The 25,000-nt window shown below is 37.2% G+C and overlaps 2 protein-coding genes and 1 long non-coding RNA gene across 7 annotated transcripts in view; 1 reads left to right on the top strand and 2 right to left on the bottom strand.

Annotated features, from left to right (window-relative positions):
* Window positions 1-12,834, bottom strand: part of LOC133664998 (importin-13-like) — a 69,082-nt gene extending 56,248 nt beyond the window's left edge. For 3 of the 4 annotated variants that reach the window (XM_062070119.1, XM_062070117.1, XM_062070120.1), the window contains exons 1-5: window positions 12,782-12,834; window positions 12,600-12,710; window positions 4,745-4,870; window positions 4,047-4,672; window positions 3,833-3,973 (exon numbers count right to left, since the gene is read on the bottom strand). In XM_062070119.1, coding sequence (XP_061926103.1) covers window positions 3,833-3,973; window positions 4,047-4,672; window positions 4,745-4,870; window positions 12,600-12,698 — 992 coding nt within the window. In that variant the 5' untranslated portion in view covers window positions 12,699-12,710; window positions 12,782-12,834. Of the gene's footprint in view, window positions 1-3,832; window positions 3,974-4,046; window positions 4,673-4,744; window positions 4,871-12,599; window positions 12,720-12,781 lie in introns of those variants that run through there. The other variant, XM_062070118.1, reaches the window with a different exon arrangement.
* Window positions 9,982-25,000, top strand: part of LOC133664999 (uncharacterized) — a 22,830-nt gene continuing 7,811 nt past the window's right edge. The window contains exons 1-4 of one of the 2 annotated variants that reach the window (XM_062070123.1): window positions 9,982-9,993; window positions 13,132-13,304; window positions 15,891-16,157; window positions 20,042-20,272. In XM_062070123.1, coding sequence (XP_061926107.1) covers window positions 13,250-13,304; window positions 15,891-16,157; window positions 20,042-20,272 — 553 coding nt within the window. In that variant the 5' untranslated portion in view covers window positions 9,982-9,993; window positions 13,132-13,249. Of the gene's footprint in view, window positions 9,994-13,041; window positions 13,305-15,890; window positions 16,158-20,041; window positions 20,273-25,000 lie in introns of those variants that run through there. The other variant, XM_062070122.1, reaches the window with a different exon arrangement.
* Window positions 18,433-25,000, bottom strand: part of LOC133665000 (uncharacterized) — an 11,881-nt gene continuing 5,313 nt past the window's right edge. The window contains exon 3 of the long non-coding RNA XR_009828669.1: window positions 18,433-19,077. This is a non-coding gene — a long non-coding RNA (uncharacterized LOC133665000). The remainder of the gene's footprint in view (window positions 19,078-25,000) is intronic.

The raw sequence follows: 25,000 nt of genomic DNA on the forward strand, positions 1-25,000 counted from the left end.
AACTCAAAACAGGTGCGCTGGGAGACAAAATAAAGCTGCTGCATGACCCTCAAAAAGGAAGTAGAACTACAAAATAAGTGCGCAGGACAGGAACTCAACATTAAACCAGGAAAAAAAACTAACAAACTAAAAATAAGGGACGGTCTGGTGTAACTGAGTCTTCTCCTTAAACTACCATCCCATTTGGGTGGGACCCAATTATCCCAAGACAGGGGTCGGCAACCCAAAATGTTGAAAGAGCCATATTGGACGAAAAGTACAAAAAAACAAACCTGTCTGGAGCCACAAAAAAAATCAAAAGCCTTATATAAGTGTTAAAATGAAGGCAACATGATGTAAGTGTCTATATGAGCTATATTAGCCTACTATCAAAATGACTATGTGTCGTAGGATAACGCAAATCTTGAATTTTAATAACTCCTGGAAAAGACTGGCTTAGAATTCTTCTAATGGATTTATTGTGAAATCTTTGCAAGCAGGGTAACATTTGCTATGGTCTGAAATAACATGGCGCACCAACAACTATCAGAAATTCAGCCAATATTACACACAGATAATGCAAATATGAATGAAGTACACAGAGAACTTAAGTAAAAGAAACTAAATGAGCTCAAATATATCTACAAACGAGGCACAATGATGCAATGTGTACATACAGCTTGCCTAAATAGCATGTTAGCATCGATTAGCTTGCAGTCATGCACTGACCAAATATGCCTGATTAGCACTCCACGCAAGTCAATAACATCAACAAAGCCCACCTTTGCGCTTCCACGCACAGCATAAAACGTTTGGTGGACAAAATGAGACCAAGAAGGAGTGGCATAAAAACATGTCTCTCTGTGGCAGCGTCGGAGAAAGTTGTAGATGTAAACAAACTGTCGCGTCACAGTCCACACAACTACGGTGAGTTCAAGTACTCTCATCAGTGAAGCATGTTTAATATAAACAGTGTGATTTTTAACAATTAGAAAGTTTGTTTGTCCTCTGACAGAAACCATATTAAAACAAAAATATATTTTTCCCCAATCTTTTTCCATTTTCATAAATAAAAAAAATAAAAAAAGAGCTCCAGGGAGCCAGAAGTGCCGCCCTACAGCCGCGAGTTGCCGACCCCCGTCCTACACTGCAAAAAGTCAGTGTTCAAAAACAAGAAAAAAAACACAAAAATTAGGGGTATTTTATTTGAACTAAGCAAAATTATCTGCCAATAGAACAAGAAAATGTGACTTGTCAAGACTTTCCAAAACAAGTAAAATTAGCTAATCTCAATGGACCCAAAAATACCTTAAAATAAGTATATTCCCACTAATAACAAGTGGACTTTTCTTGGTAGAAAAAAAAGAAAAATTTTTGCTCAATATGTTGAAAAATATTCTTAAATTAAGTAAATGCTAGTGCCATTATCTTGACATAATGATATGCGCTCGGCATTACACTTCTTGAAACCAGAAAACTTATACTAAAAACTATTTTAGTTTTCTTAATGGAAAGGCAACAAGGCAACCGCTTGTTACTCTCGGGGTTTCCTAGCCGCTCAGACAAATCACATTATCTAAAAATGCATTTTTCCATCGATAACACGACATAATCGCGCCAAGTGTGTGCTCTTTCAGTCAATTAGTGCGCATATTTACAGCCCGGCCCCCGGCCAACATTTTTTAAATTATAATTTTGAGGAATTTATCTGAATGTGCATGAACTATTTCTGTTCAAAATTGTTTGAAATGTCAAATGTTAAATGTTTAAATATTAACTGTCAGTTTACTGTACTGTGCCAACTGTACTACTATATGAGTATGTATTTTCTATTGTTTCATTGAAAATAAAACAGCAAAGTTCATTTGGCTGTCATCTGTTTTAATATGAGACACAATTGTGTCAAAATCATGATTTTTTTTTTTTTATGCTTGAAATAAGAAATTCTTACTTTAAAGAAGTAGTTTTATACTTGTGAGTGTTGATGACACAGCTTTGCAACAGTTGATGTTCTAGTTTCATGCATGTTTTACTCAATATAGGTCATAAAATCTCAGCAACAAGCTGTAATATCTTACTGAGATCATTTAGAACCAAAACCCTTAAAACAAGTAAAACACTGTAACATAAAATCTGCTTAGTGAGAAGAATGATCTTATCAGACAGAAAATAAGCAAATATCACCCTTATTTGAGATATTTAATCTTACTTAGATTTCAGTTTTTGCAGTGTAGGAGCTTAGTTGTCGGGTAGCTAGAAGGGTCACCCAAGACAGGTCCTAAGGTAGAAACCAGACAAAGGGACTGATTTACTAAGATCCCAATACCTTTTTGCTAAACAGCGTTTGCAATCTATAAAATAGTGTGTACTATTAGTGATCGACTGAGACTGCTTGTGCAATTGAAAAGAGGCGCAGACCGCCTTATTTAAATGAGGATTTTGTGTGTTGGAGACATTCTGCACATTCATGTTCTCATGCTCCGACCTGTGGCGTTTTGCTACGTTTTCAAACAAGCAGGAGACATCTACCACTTTTTATGGGCATTTTAGAAGCAGTCGTGCAGAGCATCTACATTTTTTCCCCCCCGTTGAAAGTGAATGGTAGAGAGGCTGCACTACTATGTTCAAGACATAAAAAATGCATACTTCAAGAAGTTTTTATCATATATGATATAGATAAGTAATATATATCTAATGTGAAAAAATGAATGGCATGAACAAAATATTAAATGACATCAAAATGCATCAATTTAGTTTGTTTTAATTAGCCCCTTAAGTCATCTAGCATTTATGAAATTATAAAAGGATGTTGCTGAATGAACGATATGTCTAATGTTTTTTACAAAACCCAAAACCAGTGAAGTTGGGACGTTGGAACGTGGAAACGTTGTTATTTTTTGCAAATATTAGCTCATTTGGAATTTGATGCCTGCAACATGTTTGAAAAAAGCTGGCACAAGTGGCAAAAAAGACTGAGAAAGTTGAGGATTGCTCGTCAAACACTTATTTGGAACATCTCACAGGTGAATTGGGAACAGGTGGGTGCCATAATTGGGTATAAAAGCAGGTTCACTCATTCACAAACAAGTATGGGGCGAGGGTCACCACTTTGTGAGCAAATGCGTGAGTAAATTTCTCAATGGGCTATTGCAAGGAATTTAGGGATTTCACCATCTATGGTCCATAATATCATCAACAGTTTCAGAGAATCTGGAGAAATCACTACAAAGAAGCGGCAAGGCTGAAAACCAACATTGAATGCCCGTGACCTTCGATCCCACAGGCGGTACTGCATCAAAAACCAACATCAGTGTGTAAAGGACATCCCCACATTAGCTCAGGAACACTTCAGAAAACCACTGTTAGTAGCTACAGTTTGTCGCTACATCTGTAAGTGCAAGTTAAAACTCTATTATGCAAGGCCAAAGCCATTTATCAACAACACCCAGAAACACTGCCTGCTTCGCTGGGCCCGAGCTCATCTAAGATGGACTGATGCAAAGAGGGAAAGTGTTCTGTGGTCAGACGAGTCCACATTTCAAATTGTTTTTGGAAACTGTGGACGTCGTGTCCTCCGGACCAAAGAGAAAAAGAACCATCCGGATTGTTATAGGCGCAAAGTTCAAAAGCCAGCATCTGTGATGGTATGGGGGTGTATTAGTGCCCAAGGCGTGGGTAACTTACACATCTGCGAAGGCACCATTAATGCTGAAAGGTACATACAGGTTTTGGAGCAACATATGTTGCCATCCAAGCAACGTTATCATGGACGCCCCTGCTTATTTCAGCAAGACAATACCAAGCCACGTGTTACAACAGTACTAGACTGGCACACTTAATGCAACAATGTTACCTGGAGTGTGTTTCGCCCATAGCAACAGCAATGCGACAGATCCCATGCGTGGTCTCCATGTCGCCCTCCTGAACAGCCGTCTTTAGTTGATCCTGGAGACCCATCACCAGAGGCACCAGGCTTACGAGAGCGTTGCTGTACCTGCAAACACACACACACACCATACCTCAACACTAAACTCATGGTAAGTCGCAGTGGTTATGTGCAAAGTTACCTCTGACAATCAGGTTGTGAGACGGAATTAACAATCGTCTCAACAGCAGTATCAAACAGTTCAGGGTTTGACAAAGTCGTGAAACAGTCCTGGACCAGTTCTTGACTCTCTCCGAGCGGGATGTCAAGTCCCACCCAGCTGGAAAGGCAGCGGAGCACCTTCTGTTTCACCTGTGTCGACGAGTCCTGGCTTTGGAGGAGCTGGCGCAAGAGGGGACACACTGTCGTCCACTCCCCAGCCAAGGCTTCCCTTAGCTGGGCACGTCGAGTCTGAGTCAGCCGGCTGCTCTGGAACTCCTCTGGAAGAACAACCAGAAGCTCCAGCAGGGCCAGACAGTGCACTTGAGGGTCCTGGGTTGCCTCTGCACCTTCAGGACTCTGAGGCTGGAAGGCTTGCACCATGTCTGCGACTGGCTGGGACCAGACATGGGGGATTAAGTTCAGGGCCATAGAGGACAGAGCCACACACAGCCTTGTCAGGACCATTTTGGGTCCGGAGGAGAAGTGCAAGATGTGGGAAAGGAGCTGCACCCTGAGGTGTTCATGCTGGTCTGCAGGCAGGTCGCTCCAGTGAGAGGAGATCTTGGTGTGCAGGGTGCAGGCACCAAAGAACTGGACCTCTGGGAGCTGTGAACCCACATTAGCAAACCTGGTGAATGTGCAGCACACGTCCGTGATGTTTTAAGAAGATGCAAATACCTTGTCAGCGCCTAGCAGGGCCCAGCAGAAGTGCCACGCCTGTGCAGACCCCTGAGCTTGGGTCAGCCACTTCTGGGCCGCGTTCTTACGCTCCATGTCTGGGTGGAAATATAACTGGCAGAGAGCCTGCAGGGGCACAAGAAGGCGTCACTCACTCTTATTTTGGGTACCGTATTTTTCGGAGTATAAGTCGTACCGGAGTATAAGTCGCACCTGCCAAAAATGCATAATAAAGAAGGAAAAAACATATATAAGTCGCACTGGAGTATAAGTCGCACTTTTTGGGGAAATTTATTTGATAAAACCCAACACCAAGAATAGACATTTGAAAGGCAATTTAAAATAAAAAAAGAATAGTGAACAACAGGCTGAATAAGTGTACGTTATATGACGCATAAATAACCAACTGAGAACGTGCCTGGTATGTTAACGTAACATATTATGGTAAGAGTCATTCAAATAACTATAACATATAGAACATGCTATACGTTTACCAAACAATCTGTCACTCCTAATCGCTAAATCCCATGAAATCTTATACGTCTAGTCTCTTACGTAAATGAGCTAAATAATATTATTTGATATTTTACGGAAATGTGTTAATAATTTCCCACATAAGTCGCTCCTGAGTATAAGTCGCACCCCCGGCCAAACTATGAAAAAAACTGCGACTTATAGTCTGAAAAATACGGTAATTATAAGTCAGGGGTGTCCAAACTTTTTGATTTGGGGGCCGCATTGGGCTGAAAACAATGTAAAAGCTAAAAACTGCATGTAAAGAAATATATATCTATATCTATATGTACATATATATGTATATTATAGGGGTGTGAATCTTTGGGCGCCACCCGATTTGATTCCTGGTGGTAACGAAGTATCCCACACTTCTCTTTTCTAAAGTGAATTTGTACAGCAACACTGGACATTACTTCAACAATAAGATTTGCCTGAGTAACGACAGAGGACATATTAAAAAATAATAATATTAATAATTTACAAAAATCTATTTTTGATTTTCTTTGATTAAGTATCGTTACAAATACGAATCGCGATTCATTCAAAAATAATTTATATATATATATATATATATATATTAGGGATGTCCGATAACGGCTTTTTTGCCGATATCCGATATTCCGATATTGTCCAACTCTTAATTTCCGACACCGATATCAACCGATACCGATATATATAGTTGTGTAATTAACACTGGAATTAAAATTATGCCTAATTTTGTTGTGATGCCCCCCGCTGGATGCATTAAACCAGTGGTCCCCAACCACCGGGCCAAGGCCCGCTACCGGTCCGCGGACCGATTGGTACCGGGCCGCACAAGAAATAAAAAAAAACAAAAAACAAATTTTTTTTTTTTTTTTTTAATTAAATCAACATAAAAAACACAATATATAGATTATATATCAATATAGATCAATACAGTCTGCAGGGATACAGTCCGTAAGCACACATGATTGTATTTCTTTATGGAAAAAAAAATAATAAACCCCCCCCCCCATTATTTTTTTTTAACATGCCTCAAAACAGCAGCTTGAAATGTGGGACATGCTCTCCCTGAAATAATCCTGATACCCACTACAACTATGGGAAACACTGTTAACTTTGACTTTCACAAAGTGCTTTTTTAAAAAAATTTTTAAACATGCCTCAAAACAACAGCTACAAAAACAATGAAGGCACACAGCTTCAGTCCAGAGTATACTATAAACTGGGCTCAATCTGCCCTGTTCTTAACGTATTCGTATGAGTAACAAATTTGCACAAATAAATGTGCAAATAAAAACAAGAAAGGCACAAAAATAAAAAAATGCTTCAGTCTAGACTAGTAGATAACACAGCCATCCTTTAAAGTGCATGAACATTAATAAAACTGCTTAAGTCTAGACTAGTAGATAACACAGCCATCCTTTAAAGTGCATGGGGAAAAAGGAACAAAACATAAATAAAACAGCTTCATTTAGTCCAGACTACTAGTCTATTTGTGCAACAGATGAAGCTCAAAGAGTGGACTAATTATTTTTCTCCTTGGCATCACGTGTGAGAGGTAGAGTTTTCTGAATGAAAACAAGCATCTGCAAGGGGTTGTGGGTATTTGTTCTGTTGTGTTTATGTTGTGTTACGGTGCGGATGTTCTCCCGAAATGTGTTTGTTATTCTTGTTTGGTGTGGGTTCACAGTGTGGTGCATATTTGTAACAGTGTTAAAGTTGTTCATACCGTCACCCTCAGTGTGACCTGTATGGCTGTTGATCAGGTACGCTTGCATTCGCTAGTGCGTGTGTCAAGCCGTAGATTAAGGATGTCCAAAGTGTGGCCCGGGGGCCATTTGCGGCCCGCAGGGAATTTTTTAACAGCCCCATGGCACATTCTAAAAATACGATTAAAAAAATACAAAACATAAAAAGTGGTATACAAACAGGTGAAATTTAACAAGAAAATGTTGCAATGTTGACTCTAATAACACCAAGCTGCCATGCAGGCTGTTTCTTTCTTTAAAAAAAAATAATGAATTAAAAAATCAATGTCATTATGAATTATTGACCTATTCAAGGCTCCATTTACTTCACATTAAATATTCCATTTTGAGATATTTTTTGGGTAAAATGTTGCATATTTTGTGTTTTCCATAAGTTTTTGTTTTAAAATGAACAAACAAAAAACATAAACAATAATAAAACTTATAATTGACGGATAGATCTGAAGTTGATCTCGAGATTATTGTGTTAAAAGTAAACAGAATAAAATATATATATATATTATTTTTTAACACTTTAATGAGTAGGACCCTTTTGGATCCCCAATAATTTTAGTGTGATTTTTTTTTTTAAGTGTCATTGCTCCAAAAATAATAATGAATTAAAATCAATGTTGTTATGACTTACTTACTTTTTTAAAGCTACAATTATTATATCATCTGAAATATTCCACTTAAAAATGTTATTGGGTGAAAATATTGCATATTTTGTGTTTTTTCTATAAAAACATTGGTTTTCTTTGACAAAAAGAGCATACAATTTAAATTTTTAAAAATGTTCTATTGACAGATAGACCTAATGTTGATCTAGAGATTTAAGCGTTGAATAATAATAATAATAATAATAATAATAATAATAATAATAATAATAATAATAATAATAATAATAATAATAATACTGAATAATGACACATTTTTAATATTTTTTTGACCAAAACCCTTTGGTGTCCCCAGGATCAAGCCTGAGTGGAGGCCAAAATGTATATTTTTTATACATATATTGTATTGGTTTTTAAAATGAAAAATATCAAAATGTATGTATGTAAACTTTTGACCATGACTGTATGTGTAAGTTTGACTCCTACCTTGTTTACTTACTAAAATGTGCGAAACATGGATAAGTGTATAAATAAGGTTTCACATTTTACCAAAATGTATTGTAGTGGATTTAAATAGGTGTAATTTTGAATTATGAATTGGACATTATTTATAATATCCACAAAGTTCAGTGAACAGGTTGTGTTATGTGTGACCGTGTGTGTTGATTTAAATAAATATTTCTTTGAAGATTATTTGCGCCATGAGTGGGAAAGGTTGTATGGTTTGGGTCATGTAAGTAAAATGTAGTGCACACTTCAAAGTACAAAACCCAAAACCAGTGAAGTTGGCACGTTGTGTAATTCGTAAATAAAAACAGAATACAAGGATTTGCAAATCCTTTTTAACTTATATTCAATTGAATAGACTGCAAAGACAAGATATTTAATGTCCGAACTGAGAAACGCCATTTTTTTTTTCAAATAATCATTAACTTAGAATTTAATGGCAGCAACACATTGAAAAAAAGTTGGCAAAGGGGCATTTTTACCACTGTGTTACATGGCCTTTCCTTTTAACAACACTTAGTAAACGTTTTGGGAACTGAAGAGACCAATTTTTGTATCTTTTCAGGTGGAATTCTTTCCATTTTTGCTTGATGTACAGCTTAAGGTGTTCAACAGTCCAGGGTCTTCGTTGTGGTATTTTAGGCTTCATAATGCGCCACACATTTTCAATTGGAGACAGGTCTGGACTACAGGCAGGCCAGTCTAGTACCCGCACTCTTTTACTACGAAGCCACGCTGTTGTGGCTTGGCATTGTCTTGCTGAAATAAGCAGGGGTGTCCATGAAAAAGACGTTGCTTGGATGGCAACATATGTTGCTCCAAAATGTGGCTTCACAGGTGTGTAAGTTACCCATGCCTTGGGCACTAATACACCCCCATACCTCACAGATGCTGGCTTTTGAACTTTGCGCCTATAACAGTCTTTTTATCTTTGGTCTGGAGGACACGACGTCCAGAGTTTCCAAAAACAATTTGAAATGTGGACTCGTCAGACCACAGAACACTTTTCCATTTTGCATCAGTCCATCTTAGATGAGCTCGGGCCCAGCGAAGCCGGCAGCGTTTCTGGGTGTTGTTGATAAATGGCTTTGGCTTTGCATAGTAGAGTTTGAACTTGCACTTCCGGATGTAGCGACAAACTGTAGTTACTGACAGTGGTTTTCTGAAGTGTTCCTGAGCACATGTGGTGATATCCTTTACACACTGATGTCGATTTTTGATGCAGTACCGCCTGAGGAATCGAAGGTCACAGGCATTGCCGCTTACGTGCAGTGATTTCTCCAGATTTTCTGAACTTTTCGAAGATATTAAGGGCCGTAGATGGTGAAATCCCTAAATTCCTTGCAATAGCTCGTTAAGAAATTGTTCTTAAACTGTTCGATCATTTGTTTACGCATTTGCTCACAAAGTGGTGACCCTCGCCACATCCTTGTTTGTGAATGACTGAGCATTTTATGGAAGCTGCTTTTATACCCAATCATGGCACCCACCTGTTCCCAACTATCCTGTGGGATGTTCCAAACAAGTGTTTGATGAGCATTACTCAACTTTCTCAGTCTTTTTTTGCCACTTGGGCCAGTTTTTTCGAAACATGTTGCAGGCATCAAATTCATGTTATCATTTATGCTGACCGACCACCTGATCGAAGAGTGCAAACTATGTTGTCTTAGTAACTAATCCAGAGCACAGTGTGGGAGCTATTATTAGGACAGCATATGCTTATAGCTATCATGTTACAAATATGTCTGCTGAGTCTTATCTCGGTGCTCTGAGTCTCCTTGAACGCCTTTTGTTTGACAATCAAAAGATAGTATGTACAGCAGCGTGCAAAATGTATTATCGTTATTCGTCATGGTTGTATCGCGTAGAGTGAAATGTAAGGTAAGAAAAAACCTCTTAAACTTAACATAAGAAAACTTAATTTCCCGCAGCTGTACTACTATTACAGTTACAATGGCTGCTGTAAACAAAAATTGTAATATACATAATTTTTTAAAATAATAAACATGGTATTTGTAACTAAAGTGTGCAGCTTCACACTATCATAGATTTTTACTTTTGAAAAAAAAACATATTATTTGTATTTTTCGGCCTAAATGAAGCCTTTTGATGCATAAAAATGGCGATATGGACTACAAAACAGCAATACTACAGTAGATGAAGGCCATGGCTCCTAAATTCAGTCAGCATATAATAATGAGAATAATAATTAAAATAATATATACAACAATAATAATAATAATTTAAAAAACTAAAAGACAAAAAAAAATAAAAAAATAAATACAAATGATAGGAGCAAATGCAATTTAAAAATGCATACAGAAAGGATTATTAAAATAATGTGATGTATTACTAAATGTGAAACTTTTTTCATTCATTTAATATTAGGTTTACTATAATGGCTTTAACAAGTGTAAAAGTGACTATTTGGGTGTTATTTCATCTCTACAGGGCTGACATAATGTTGAACATATCACATGGAGAAACGAGCCACTGTATATAAGGTACCAGGGTCGTTCGTGTCAGTATCGGATCGATGCGAGCAAGATTTTCGTTGTGTTGTTAAAAAATATCGGATGTATCTACATACTTTGATAAACTATTGTTTGAGGGCAAAAAAGCCAAACGATCATAGATTGTGGTTTGACGTACGAATTTACACTATTGGCTTTATTTTTCTTTAAACAATTTTTTTTATAAAAATACATTGTTGAGTTATTTTGTCAATATTGTCCAATTGTTGGAGTGCTCAAAAAAGACATCCCATTCCAATCGCGATTCTTATTTATTCCGATTCTAAATCGGTTTCACATTTTTGAGAATCGATTTTTTTTTTTAAATAAGTATTTGTTTAATTATTTAAATCGGTTATAAATATTAAAAAATATGAATTGATTAAGTAAGTAAGTACAGTTTTGTTTATATCGCACTTCTCACAGAGAAAGCCCACAAAATGCGTCACATGTTTAAAATACAAAAAGGTACAATTAAAACAAACATACAGCATGTGCAACAACAGAAACGTTGCAAAATTTTAAAAAAAAAGGATATTAAAGATAATAAATAAAATACTGATATAAATGAAGAATTAATACAAAATAAAATATATATTGAAATTATACATAATATATAATTTATTTTAATTCTGAGTCTGTAATATATATATATATATATATATATATATATATATATATATATATATATATATATATATATATATATATATATATATATATATATATATATATATAAGAATTATTTATTTATTTCGATTTTTAATCTAAAATTACATTTTATTAAGTTTTTATTATATTTTTATGAATTATGAATGGTGCTTGAATGTTTTTTTTAATAATATCCACAAAGTTTAGTGAGCAGGTCGTGTTATGTGTCAACATGTGTGTTGCTTTTTTATTTATTTATATATTGGTTGGATTGGGTCGTATAAGTACATTCAGTGATTATGCACGCTTCGAAGTAAAAATTTTCTTTGACCTACTTTACTCATGTTTTCCACGAGATGGCGGCAGATTTGCGGCGCGACCCCGAGAGGGACAAGCGGTAGAAAATGGATGGATGGATGGATATATATGTATATATATATATACATATATGTATACACATTTATAGTCAAGGTTTCTGTGGTTTGTCTGTTATACAGTGCTTAATACCGGGATAGAGCGGAATATACGTTAGGTCAGGAACAAACACAGAGGCTATTTCATCCCTACAAGCCTGTTTCCCAGGTTTCTCTGCTCTTCAGGGGATTGTATTATTATAAAATCCCCTGTATTGAGCACTGTACAACGGATAAACCACATAATTATTGACTAATATATATGTATATATATATATATATATATATATATATATATATATATATATATATATATATATATATATATATATATATATATATATATATATATGAATTACATCAATAAAAATCATATTTAAATATATCATATATTAAATATATTATACTATATTATTTCATCACAAATAATTTTAAGAATTAAAACAAATCACAATTTTTAAACCCACTTTTGCTTTTGCAAACCGTTTTGAAACTGTTTTATTACAATTTTTACACCAAAAAATATATTGCGAGAACTAGTTTGAACTTATAATCACGTTCAATAGGGAATCAATTCTGAATCGAATCATCATCCCATGGGAATCGAACTGAGTCGTGAGTAAGGTCGACAACCCAAATAAATCAATATAACCTACAGTAGTTAAATATAACCATGATTATTTGTCTTGTGTTTCATTCTGATTGTAATAATCACATCCTGGGCAAAAAAAAATTAAAGGTAAGTTTTACAAAGTCATTCAATGATCTTTAAAATGTGTCAGTATCGGATCGATACCAGAATGTCGTATTGTATTGCCCTCCTCTATGGCCCAGTCCTTTATATGTGTATTTATTTGTCCTACTGTAATCATGCACATCATTTCACAGAATTCTAAGCCACTTACTGCCTCCACGTTCTCCACAGTTAACTCCTGCATGTCTCCTGCTGCACCCTCCACCTGGTGCACCATGAAGGTCTCCCCCTGTTGCCTCTGCACAGCCATCAGGAATCCAAACTGACAAGAGGGGAGGGAGCAAAAAGTAGTCAAAACAAGCGCACGCCTTCCTGTAAAGTTAACACACTGACCTCCTATGAGCAGGAAACAGCATTATTTAGTGAGCATGTTCTTCATAGTGTCCGCTGGAGAGTGGGTTAACCAAAACAACCCCCCCACCAGAGAAGCATGTGTGTGGAGCCCTACAACAGGCGCGCCTGTGACGCACTGACGTCTGATTGGCTGCAGCAACAGCCGGTGCAAAGACAACCAAAGCCCTGCAAAAAGATGCATGCTTGTGTTAGTGGATAAAATGAGGGGCTAAAATGTTCTTATCTGCAGTGAAGTTTGACATATTGTGTGTTTTTACTCTGAGTTGGAGCTGGTATCTGCGGCCACACCCCTGCGCCTCTTCTACCCGACGCCCTCGGGATATTTTTAGCCCCGATGATGGTTCCTCACGTGGCACGTAACAGACACAAAGGTAGCAGCAACACAACACCGCCTCACCTTTCCTAACCTGCACCGTGGTGTCGGAGCCACAGAAGGAATCAGCTGGGATGCATTTGGAATTTTGCTTCTTGCTTCTTCTTTCGGCTTCATCCCAGACTGGAGGTAGGTGCCATGGCGGTGTGGCTGTGTGTGTATGCACTCAAAAATATGCTGGTTTAATTATTAAATAGGAGTCTTTCTGCATTGTGGTGAATATTGTAAGCCACTATCAATGTTGTCATTAGGGCCCGAAAGACCTATTGGAATGGCTCCGTTCATCAAAATCGCATTTTAAAAGCCCTTAATATGCCCGAAAACTCATCATTCCTGCGAAAAAATATATATTTTCGGGGTGCCGAACACGGAATGTCATAAATGACTCTGTAGTGTAGCGCGAAAAAGGCTTGTAGGGATGAAATAACCTCCGTGTTTGTTCCTGACCTAACAAATATATATATATATATATATATATATAGTCGAGGTTTCTGTGGTTATCCGTTATACAGTGCTCAATACCGGAGTAGAGCAGAATATACAAAACAGGCTTGTAGGGATGAAATAACCTTTGTGTTTTTTCCTGACCTAACGAATATATATATATACATATATATATATACAGTATAGTCGAGGTAGAGCGGAATATACGTTAGATCAGGAAAAAACAGCCTATTTCATCCCGACAAGCCTGTTTCGCAGGTTTCCCTGCTCATCAGGGAAAATCCCCTGAACGCATATATATATATATATATATATATATATATATATATATATATATATATATATATATATATATATATATATATATATATATATATATATATATATATGAATTACATAAATAAAAATCATATTTAAATATATTGTATATTAAATATATTATACTATATTATTTCATCACAAATAATTTTAAGAATCAAAACAAATTAAAAATAGTTTTTCAAGCCCACTTTTGCTTTTGTTAACTTTTTTGAAACTGTTTTATTACAATTTTTATACCAAAAACTATTTAGCGAGAACTAGTTTGAATTTATAATCATGTTCAATAGAGAATCGATTCTGAATCGAATCATCATCCCATGGGAATCAAATTGAATTGTGAGTAAGATTAACAACCCAAATAAATGGTCTTATTGTATTCTATAGTCGGTCAATATAACCTACAGTAGTTAAATATAACCTGGAATATTTGTCCTGTTTTTCAATCTGATTGTAATAATCACATCTTGGGCAAAAAATTAAAGGTAAGTTGCAAAGCTGCAAAGGACCTATTGGAATGGCTTTATTAATCAATATTCTCTCACTTCCGTCGCATTTTAAAAGCCCTTAACATGCCCGAAAACTCACCATTTCTGTAAGCACGCCCGGTCCTGTGGAAAAAAATTTTTTTTCGGGGTGCCGAACACGGAATGTCAAAAATGACATGGGGTCTTACTTTAACAAACTCCTCCTACGGACTTTGACCATATATATATATATAAACTCCTCTGAAGAGCAGGGAAACATGCGAAACAGGCTTGTAGGAATTAAATAACCTCTGTGTTTTTTCCTGACCAAACAATATATATATATATATATATATATATATATATATATATATATATATATATATATATATATATATATATATATATATATATATATATATATATATATATATATATATATATACACACTACCGTTCAAAAGTTTGGGGTCAGATTGAAATGTCCTTATTTTTGAAGGAAAAGCACTGTACTTTTCAATGAAGATAACTTTAAACTAGTCTTAACTTTAAAGAAATACACTCTATACATTGCTAATGTGGTAAATGACTATTCTAGCTGCAAATGTCTGGTTTTTGGTGCAATATCTACATAGGTGTATAGAGGCCCATTTCCAGCAACTATCACTCCAGTGTTCTAATGGTACAATGTGTTTGCTCATTGGCTCAGAAGGCTAATTGATGATTAGAAAACCCTTGTGCAATCATGTTCACACATCTGAAAACAGTTTAGCTCGTTACAGAAGCTACAAAACTGACCTTCCTTTGAGCAGGTTGAGTTTCTGAAGCATCACATTTGTGGGGTCAATTAAACGCTCAAAATGGCCAGAAAAAGAGAACTTTCATCTGAAACTCGACAGTCTATTCTTGTTTTTAGAAATGAAGGCTATTCCACAAAATTGTTTGGGTGACCCCAAACTTTTGAACGGTAGTGTATATATATATATATATATATATATATATATATATATATATATATATATATATATATATATATATATATATATATATATATATATATATATATATATATATATATAATTAAAACAAACATACAGCATGATGCAACAACAGAAACATTGCAAAACCAAAAAAATGTATATGATATTAAAGATAATAAATAAAATACTAATATGAATAAAAAATTAATACAAAAAATGTTTCAAAAAATGTACACATGAAAAAACATTAATGGTTAAGAGAAAAAAGCTTACATGTTGTAAAAATATTATGTAGTAATTAATGTGACAAATTTAAGTATTGTACAGTTAGTGGATAAGGAAGTCAGATTCAGTCCTATAAAACTGCTATATTATTTTTAATTTTAACCTGTCCTGTCCAACCACACGGGCAACACAACTGTAATGGACGAACATGTTAATTCAATTGATTGAGAGTTTTATAAAACAATATATATTGTTTCTATATTCTTGAATATTATTCTCCAGGTCAAAGTGTGGCTTTGCCTCCCGCCGCCACCCCGTCTGCCTGGCTGCCTCCTGCTGGCACCTCGGGGGGTTTTGACCTGATAAAAGGTCGTGTGGATGACGTCCTACATCAAAGACACGATGGTGGAGATGATACCACAACCGTAGCAAACAATGAGAAGACTCTTTTGAAGACGATTGTTCCCGTGATAACAAGATCTACAGAAATAATGTCTCAACATGCAGCAGACTCTGTTTTCACAACAGCACAGCCTGGAACACAAGCAGGTAATTGTACATAAAGATACTGTATACACAAATACTCAGTCAAGAACTGGGAACATAGCTTAGAAGCATGACCCCAAGGTTGCGGAGACTTTAAGCAAAATAATATTATTTAATGTAAACAAAAGGCGCACTCACACGGAGTGGGGAAATAACACACAACCCAAAAAGGAGTGGGGAAATCCAAAAGAAGGTGAGTGCAGCTAGTGAGTGCACAAGACACAGAACTTATTTTGGAGGTAAATAGACACTCCGACAGGGAACAACACTTGGACATGAAGCCATGATCGGCCGGACTGAAACAGGAGCCTGATTGGCAACCATGTACAGCAAGTGTGGACGCCTGTGCCCAGCACAAGGAAGTGACAACAACAAAATAAAGGCACAGAACAAAAAGCAAACATAAGTCCAAAACAGTTATAAGAATGTAACATACGCCATACAAATGAATGCACTTCTGAATTTGATGTTAAACCACATTTTCTTACCCTGTATTTTTTTGCATGTTAACGAGAAATCCTAATTCTAAAAAAGGCGTTTATTTATATAGCCCTTAATCACAAATGCCTCAAAGGGCTTCACAAACCACAGTGAGAAAGAAAAAAACTCAACCCAATGGGAACAACGGTAAACGGTGCAACGGACGCCAAGTGGATACGGTTATTAATGTGAGAGACCAGTCCATAGGGAGGTCAGCAGGGGGGTCCACAAGTCGGCAGTCGTCACATACTGATACACAGAAGAGTGGACTTGGAACAGCTAGCGCTTCCTCCGTGGAAACGGATCCAGAGCAAAAAAGAGAGACGGCAGATCAACTGGTATAACCCTGTAAGACCCAAATATAGAAAAACCTAACAAAATAAAATGTGACCTTTTAGATGTTGTTGTAGGAGGCATTTGAACACAACACAAGGGTAGAATGTATACTATCCATGTATAGAGCAAATATTTCAGGCAGTGATGTAGTGGAGGGAATACAACCTGTTTGAGCCCACTGCAACAAGCCAGCGTTTTGACTACCACATTCACCCAGTGTTGTATAATTGCAACAATTATGTAACAAGCTCTAAATAAAATTTGATACATCTGTTCCACAATAACTACATATGTACATGCTCTAGACATTGTAATAACAACCAACAAATATATAAAAGACATTTTACTTACTTAAATCTGATGAATCCAGTCCAATGAAACAAATAGATGTTGTTCGAAGGAAACCTTGAGAGGTTGTGTGAGTTCATGGCCAGAAGGCGTGACTTATAAACAAATGTACGATCCAATAGCCTTGTGAGACTGAACAATACGACCCAATGACTATGTAAATGTGGTAAAAAAAAATATATATATATAACGGATTGTTTTTTAGGATGGTTAAAGGTAACGTTGTAATTTTACAACAAGGGGTGTTACAGGGATAAAAAAAAGCGGTCTATTTAAATGCTATGTAGTGGGAAAACATGATTAAAAAAAACATACTCGGTTCAAAAAACAACTATCTTTACTGTCCTGATTAAATGTTTTCATGCTAAGTGGACTCAAGTTCGGAGTATTTGCCACTAAAAGTCGTCGATCGGCAATGACGATCACATACTTTTTCCCGAAAATCGCCACATACCCACTGTACATAACCTCAACTCAGTGAGGATTCAACGTTTCAAAATGCGAGTTCTGCAAACATGTAAACATTGTACCACAATGTATTAGCCTATTTGGTTCTGTGACGTAGCTGTTAAAGGGGAACTGCACATTTTTTTTTATTTTGCCTATTGTTCACAATCTTTATGAAAGACATGACGGTGAATGTATTTTTTAGGCATTCTCAATATTAAATGATATTGGCTGATACCAATACCACTCCCATGTATTAACTCTAAATCTTTTAAAAAAAATTAAAGGTGAGTGCTATTGATTTGTTTCACATCATCAACACTATATTTAAATATGTTAGCAAAATAAAGTCAACTAAACAAAATCGAAAATTACTAATACGCATTGAAATCCTTTTTGCCCTCCTAGTCCTCCTGTGTCCGAGGAATTATTTTCTGCAATTGTAAACAATTACAAAAACAACTAAAAAGGTTATTTGAGGAAATCAAAAAATACACTAGTATGGATCATATGCTTGATACTACCCTTGGTTATCGACGCTGTCAGGTTCAAACACTGATGACATCTATTAAACAAGACAAGAGGCAAATAATTAAACAGAGACAGAATTCAATTTGGACTCAATATTGGGGAGAGTCGTCGGTACACTGTACCCTTGGACAGTATCTCAGCACGCTCTGCCAAAAGATTGCACTCCTCCTCCTTTATTTGACTTTCTCCGACCACCTGACCAACGCTTCCACTTCCAGAGGGAAGTGGGTCGTAAACAGCGTTGCCTTTGGTTACAGAATAGTTCAAAAGAAGAGGTCGTAAAATAGTTCAAAAAGAGTTGCATAAAATAGTTCAAAAAGAGGTCCATAAAATAGTTCAAAAAGAGTTTGTAAAATACTTCAAAAAGAGGTCGTCTGGAAATTGGGCAGATCCTGTCTCCTCTCCGCTTTGAAGTCCTTGGGTTAGAACAATATCTTTCTGTTGATTACCATACATGAAAGAACACAGGAACACCTTCATCTTGCTTTCACTCCCTACGCAGTGGAGTTTTACGAGCCTTACTCTTGGTAGGTTTCAAAGACGGCTTTTGTCTTCTCACCAGACTCTCAATGTAACACAAAGTTTTTGTGATAATTTAGAAACAATTATTCTATCAGACGCCACCAATTTATGGATGCATCCGCCTTTCTCTTAGGTGTCGTTTCCTGGCTGTGACAATGCTGACACACCAACAGTTGTTGTTATATCATCCTCTCTCTAGACCACAGGTGTCAAACTCAAAGCCTGGGGACCAATCCTGGCCCGCCACATCCTTAGAACCCTGGAAATACTGAGCGTCAAAAGAGCATTTAATCTTTTATGATCAATGTATTTAAATTTAGACATAAAAAAAAAACATGTAATGCATTTAAATGCAGTTCTTAACTCAATATTATCTTATACAACTAGCTATTTCAAGCTTTATTTTTTTTTGGTCATTGAATCCCTTTTCAAATTAAATTCTACATTAGCTGAGCTAAAGTTTCTCCCCTTGTTTGGCGCCGTAGCACCAACAATAACACACATTTTTAGTGTATTTGCTTTTTTAAATTTTTTCAAACTAGACCAAAATCCATAAATTGGCCGCACCGTTTTGTAAGCCGCAGAGTTCAAATTGTAGGGAAAAAAAAGTAGCAATTCATAGTCCGGAATTAATTAATCCACTTTTTAATTTGATTTAACATGGTTCCATTTTCACTTCTTAAACTGTATTAATCACATACTTCTTAGTGTGGTTTCAAGCTAGTTTAGCTTGACCTCGTCCTCCAATGATAATGCTACTTGATAATGACACTTAACGGCATTAATCAATCAATCAATCAATGTTTATTTATATAGCCCTAAATCACAAGTGTCTCAAAGGGCTGTACAAGCCACAACGACATCCTCGGTACAGAGCCCACATACGGGCAAGGAAAACTCACCCCAGTGGGACGTCAATGTGAATGACTATGAGAAACCTTGGAGAGGACCGCATATGTGGGTAACCCCCCCCCCCCCCCCCCCCCCCTCTAGGGGAGACCGAAAGCAATGGATGTCGAGTGGGTCTGACATAATATTGTGAAAGTCCAACACATTAAGATGCATTAATCTCTACTTTTTGGGTAATAGTAATGATAACAACACAATACACTAGGACTCCATGACAGAAACAGGTATTGTCTAATATAGGAAGCCTCAGAACACCAGCTTAATACTACAATACCACAACAATTAGCTCATCTATCCTATTTGTCCATTTTCAGCTGCTCCACACAGCATTTCACCCACAAACACAGCAGAGGGCAGAGCGGCCGTGACCAAACATCCTGTCAGTACCTTTTCATCCCAGAATGCAAACACCTCCACCCAGCCTCAGTCAGTGACGTCATGGAGAAGAACAACCACAGCAGGACCCCTGACCTCCCGTGCAGGCCGAGACCCTGCTGGGCCACAGCACCTGGAGGTGCCACCTGAACTTAATGTAGGTGATGAAGGTGAGAAAAGTGCTTATTGGTCAAATAATTATCATAGAGCGGTGGTTCTCAAAGTTTTTCACCAAGGTCCACCACAGAAAAAAACTTGGCTCTCCATGTATTGCCATAATGACTGACAATAAAATAAAGTATCTAGTAGACCTAAGTATTCATTAAAAACCAGGCAGAGGTTTTATTTAACACGTATATTTAATATTTTTGGCCTCACTAACATTACACACAGTTTAAACAGTAACACTGTGTTGAAGGAAGACAAAACACTGTCCTTTAACCCCTTTAAAGCAGGAGTGTCAAACTCGAGGGCCGATTGTAACAGTGAATAATATCCAAATTTGCTATGTATTTGATTATTATATGTAAAGATCAGTAGATTTTACAGTAAAAACTGGCAACTGAGTCACCAGAATTTTACTATAAAATATACAGCTTTTCTTTTTTTTTTTTACAACATAGTACGGTCGATAGAAAAACAGTACCGCTGTTTTTTTGTTTTTTTTATTCTGGCAACTGAGTTTTTTGGGTTTTTTTAATCATGAAATGTACGGTTGTTGTTTTTACAACATATTTCTGTAAATGCAAAACCAGTACAACTGTTTTTGTTTAATCTAGCGACTGAGGCGGCAGTTTTTTACTGTAAAAAATGTGCTACTGTTTTTACATTACAGTAATACATTGTAAAAACAACAGCCACATATTTTGTCATAATGGGAGGTTCGCAGCTTACTGCGAGGTTTGTTCTCCCAGGAAGCAAACAGACTATTCCGGACAGGACTTGAAGGTAGGAACATATTTAATTATTCAAAACTCGAAAGGGTACAAAAAACAGAAAACAACCTGAAGGCGAGCGTGCCTATCGCACGCGGAAGCTAAGACAAAAACTTAGGACATGAAACTATAGACATGAAACGACTAACCAGACTATGGCATAGAACAAACAAGACTTACTGTGGCATCAAACAAATAACTAGCAAAAGACTTGGAATAGGACATGGAACGAGCAGCATGAACTAAGCATGAAACTGTGGCATGAAACGAGCAGCATGAACTAAACATGAAACAAGCATGAAACTGTGGCATGAAAAGAGCAGCATGAACTAAGCATGAAACAAGCATGAAACTGTGGCATGAAACAAGCATGAAACTGTGGCATGAAAAGAGCAGCATGAACTAAGCATGAAACAAGCATGAAACTGTGGCATGAAACGAGCAGCATGAACTAAACATGAAACAAGCATGAAACTGTGGCATGAAAAGAGCAGCATGAACTAAGCATGAAACAAGCATGAAACTGTGGCATGAAACAAGCATGAAACTGTGGCATGAAAAGAGCAGCATGAACTAAGCATGAAACAAGCATGAAACTGTGGCATGAAACAAGCATGAAACTGTGGCATGAAAAGAGCAGCATGAACTAAGCATGAAACAAGCATGAAACTGTGGCATGAAATGAGCAGCATGAACTAAACATGAAACAAGCATGAAACTGTGGCATGAAAAGAGCAGCATGAACTAAGCATGAAACAAGCATGAAACTGTGGCATGAAACAAGCATGAAACTGTGGCATGAAAAGAGCAGCATGAACTAAGCATGAAACAAGCATGAAACTGTGGCATGAAACGAGCAGCATGAACTAAACATGAAACAAGCATGAAACTGTGGCATGAAAAGAGCAGCATGAACTAAGCATGAAACAAGCATGAAACTGTGGCATGAAACAAGCATGAAACTGTGGCATGAAAAGAGCCGCATGAACTAAGCATGAAACAAGCATGAAACTGTGGCATGAAACGAGCAGCATGAACTAAACATGAAACAAGCATGAAACTGTGGCATGAAAAGAGCAGCATGAACTAAGCATGAAACAAGCATGAAACTGTGGCATGAAACAAGCATGAAACTGCGGCATGAAAAGAGCAGCATGAACTAAGCATGAAACAAGCATGAAACTGTGGCATGAAACAAGCATGAAACTGTGGCATGAAAAGAGCAGCATGAACTAAGCATGAAACAAGCATGAAACTGTGGCATGAAATGAGCAGCATGAACTAAACATGAAACAAGCATGAAACTGTGGCATGAAAAGAGCAGCATGAACTAAGCATGAAACAAGCATGAAACTGTGGCATGAAAAGAGCAGCATGAACTAAGCATGAAACAAGCATGAAACTGTGGCATGAAACGAGCAGCATGAACTAAACATGAAACAAGCATGAAACTGTGGCATTAAAAGAGCAGCATGAACTAAGCATGAAACAAGCATGAAACTGTGGCATGAAACAAGCATGAAACTGTGGCATGAAAAGAGCAGCATGAACTAAGCATGAAACAAGCATGAAACTGTGGCATGAAACGAGCAGCATGAACTAAACATGAAACAAGCATGAAACTGTGGCATGAAACGAGCAGCATGAACTAAACATGAAACAAGCATGAAACTGTGGCATGAAACAAGCATGAAACTGTGGCATGAAAAGAGCAGCATGAACTAAGCATGAAAAAAGCATGAAACTGTGGCATGAAACGAGCAGCATGAACTAAGTATGAAACAAGCATTAAACTGTGGCATGAAACAAGCATGAAACTGTGGCATGAAAAGGGCAGCATGAACTAAGCATGAAACAAGCATGAAACTGTGGCATGAAACAAGCATGAAACTGTGGCATGAAAAGGGAAGCATGAACTAAGCATGAAACAAGCATGAAACTGTGGCATGAAACAAGCATGAAACTGTGGCATGAAACAAGCATGAAACTGTGGCATGAAAAGAGCAGCATGAACTAAGCATGAAACAAGCATGAAACTGTGGCATGAAACGAGCAGCATGGACTAAACATGAAACAAGCATGAAACTGTGGCATGAAAAGAGCAGCATGAACTAAGCATGAAACAAGCATGAAACTGTGGCATGTAACAAGCATGAAACTGTGGCATGAAAAGGGCAGCATGAACTAAGCATGAAACAAGCATGAAACTGTGGCATGAAACAAGCATGAAACTGTGGCATGAAAAGGGCAGCATGAACTAAGCATGAAACAAGCATGAAACTGTGGCATGAAAAAAGCAATGACGCCAGCACGACTAACTGGCAAAGACAGGCTTAAATAATAGTCTCTTGATTAGAGCAGGTGCGTGTCCGAACACATGAGGCAGGTGAAACTAATAAGTCGCCATGGTAACTAAACAAACAAGGGAGCGCAAACAGGAACTAAAAGAGTCCAAAACTAACAAAAAATAACAAAAACATAATCCAGACCACAGATCATGACATATTTTATAGTAAATGGGTTATACTTGTATAGCGCTTTTCTACCTTCAAGGTACTCAAAGTGCTTTGACACTATTTCCACATTCACCCATTCACACACACATTCACACACTGATGGCGGGAGCTGCCATGCAAGGCCCTAACCACGACCCATCAGGAGCAAGGGTGAAGTGTCTTGCTCAAGGACACAACAGACGTGACGAGGTTGGTAGTAGGTGGGGATTGAACCAGGAACCCCTCAGGTTGCTGGCACGGCCACTCTCCCAAACGCACCACGCCACACATCATCTGTATGTATTACTGGCTGCATTTTTTATTTGGCGAGCACAGTTTTGTCCTATTAATGTTGGTGGTCCTTGAACTCACCATAGTTTGTTTACATGTATAACTTTCTCCGACTTTCTAAGACGTGTTTTATGCCACCCCTTTTTTTGTCTCGATTTGTCCACCAAACGTTTTATGCTGTGCGTGAATGCACAAAGGTGAGCCTTGTTGATGTTATTGACTTGTTGGAGTGCTAATCAGGCATATTTGGTCAGTGCATGACTGCAAGCTAATCCATCCTAACATGCTATTTAGGCTAGCTGTATGTACACCATACTTGCCAACCCTCCCGTTTTTAGCGGAAGAATCCCGATATTCAGCGCCTCTCCCGACAACCTTCCGACAGAGATTTTCTCCCGACAAACTCCCGGTATTCAGCCGGAGCTGGAGGCCACGCCCCAAAAAAAAAAGTCTGCCGCAGCTGCGATTGGACCTGACCAGCCTCCGTGTACAAGTACTGGAGTACCAATTGCTTGCCAGGGAAGATCTTCCCCAGGAAGCAAGGATTGACCGGTTTTAGTTTAGTCTTTATTTGAAGGGACAATGTACAGAAACATTAAGCTCAAAGACAGATATGTTCTGTACCAGATTATAGCTAAATAGCTAATTTCCATCTGCAGTCCCTGGCTACCTAAATTAAAGGGATACAAAAATCATGCAATAAAATTATGACAATAAAATCATACACAAGTATTAAGAAAAAAGTCATAAAATGCCCTTTCATGGACACATACTTAATATACAATACAACCACACCTCATTTACATCATCACACAAAGACAATACATGCTTTTGTTCACCATTTGTAAAAACAACCATGATTTTAACAGACACACCTCACAATTTACAATAAAAAATGCTCTCATGGGTAAATATAATACACATTAGGTTGATGTGTCAAACATAATGCCCATCTTAGTGACCGTGTGAGCAGCTTTGATTGCTCCAAAGCCACTTTTTAACTTCAATTGTGAATGAAGAGTAATCTGTTAGACTTTTCAAGTTTGTTGTGAGGTCGTTCCATTCCTTTATGGCTCTATATGAAAAGGCTGATTGTGCAAAAGAGGTTTTACATCCGGGTACGCTACACTGCCCCCTGGTGGAGGCTTGTGTGTTTCTAGTTGTCACAGCCGATGTA

Source organism: Entelurus aequoreus, linkage group LG14 (genome assembly GCF_033978785.1).
Source record: "Entelurus aequoreus isolate RoL-2023_Sb linkage group LG14, RoL_Eaeq_v1.1, whole genome shotgun sequence".
Lineage (NCBI taxonomy): Eukaryota > Metazoa > Chordata > Actinopteri > Syngnathiformes > Syngnathidae > Entelurus > Entelurus aequoreus.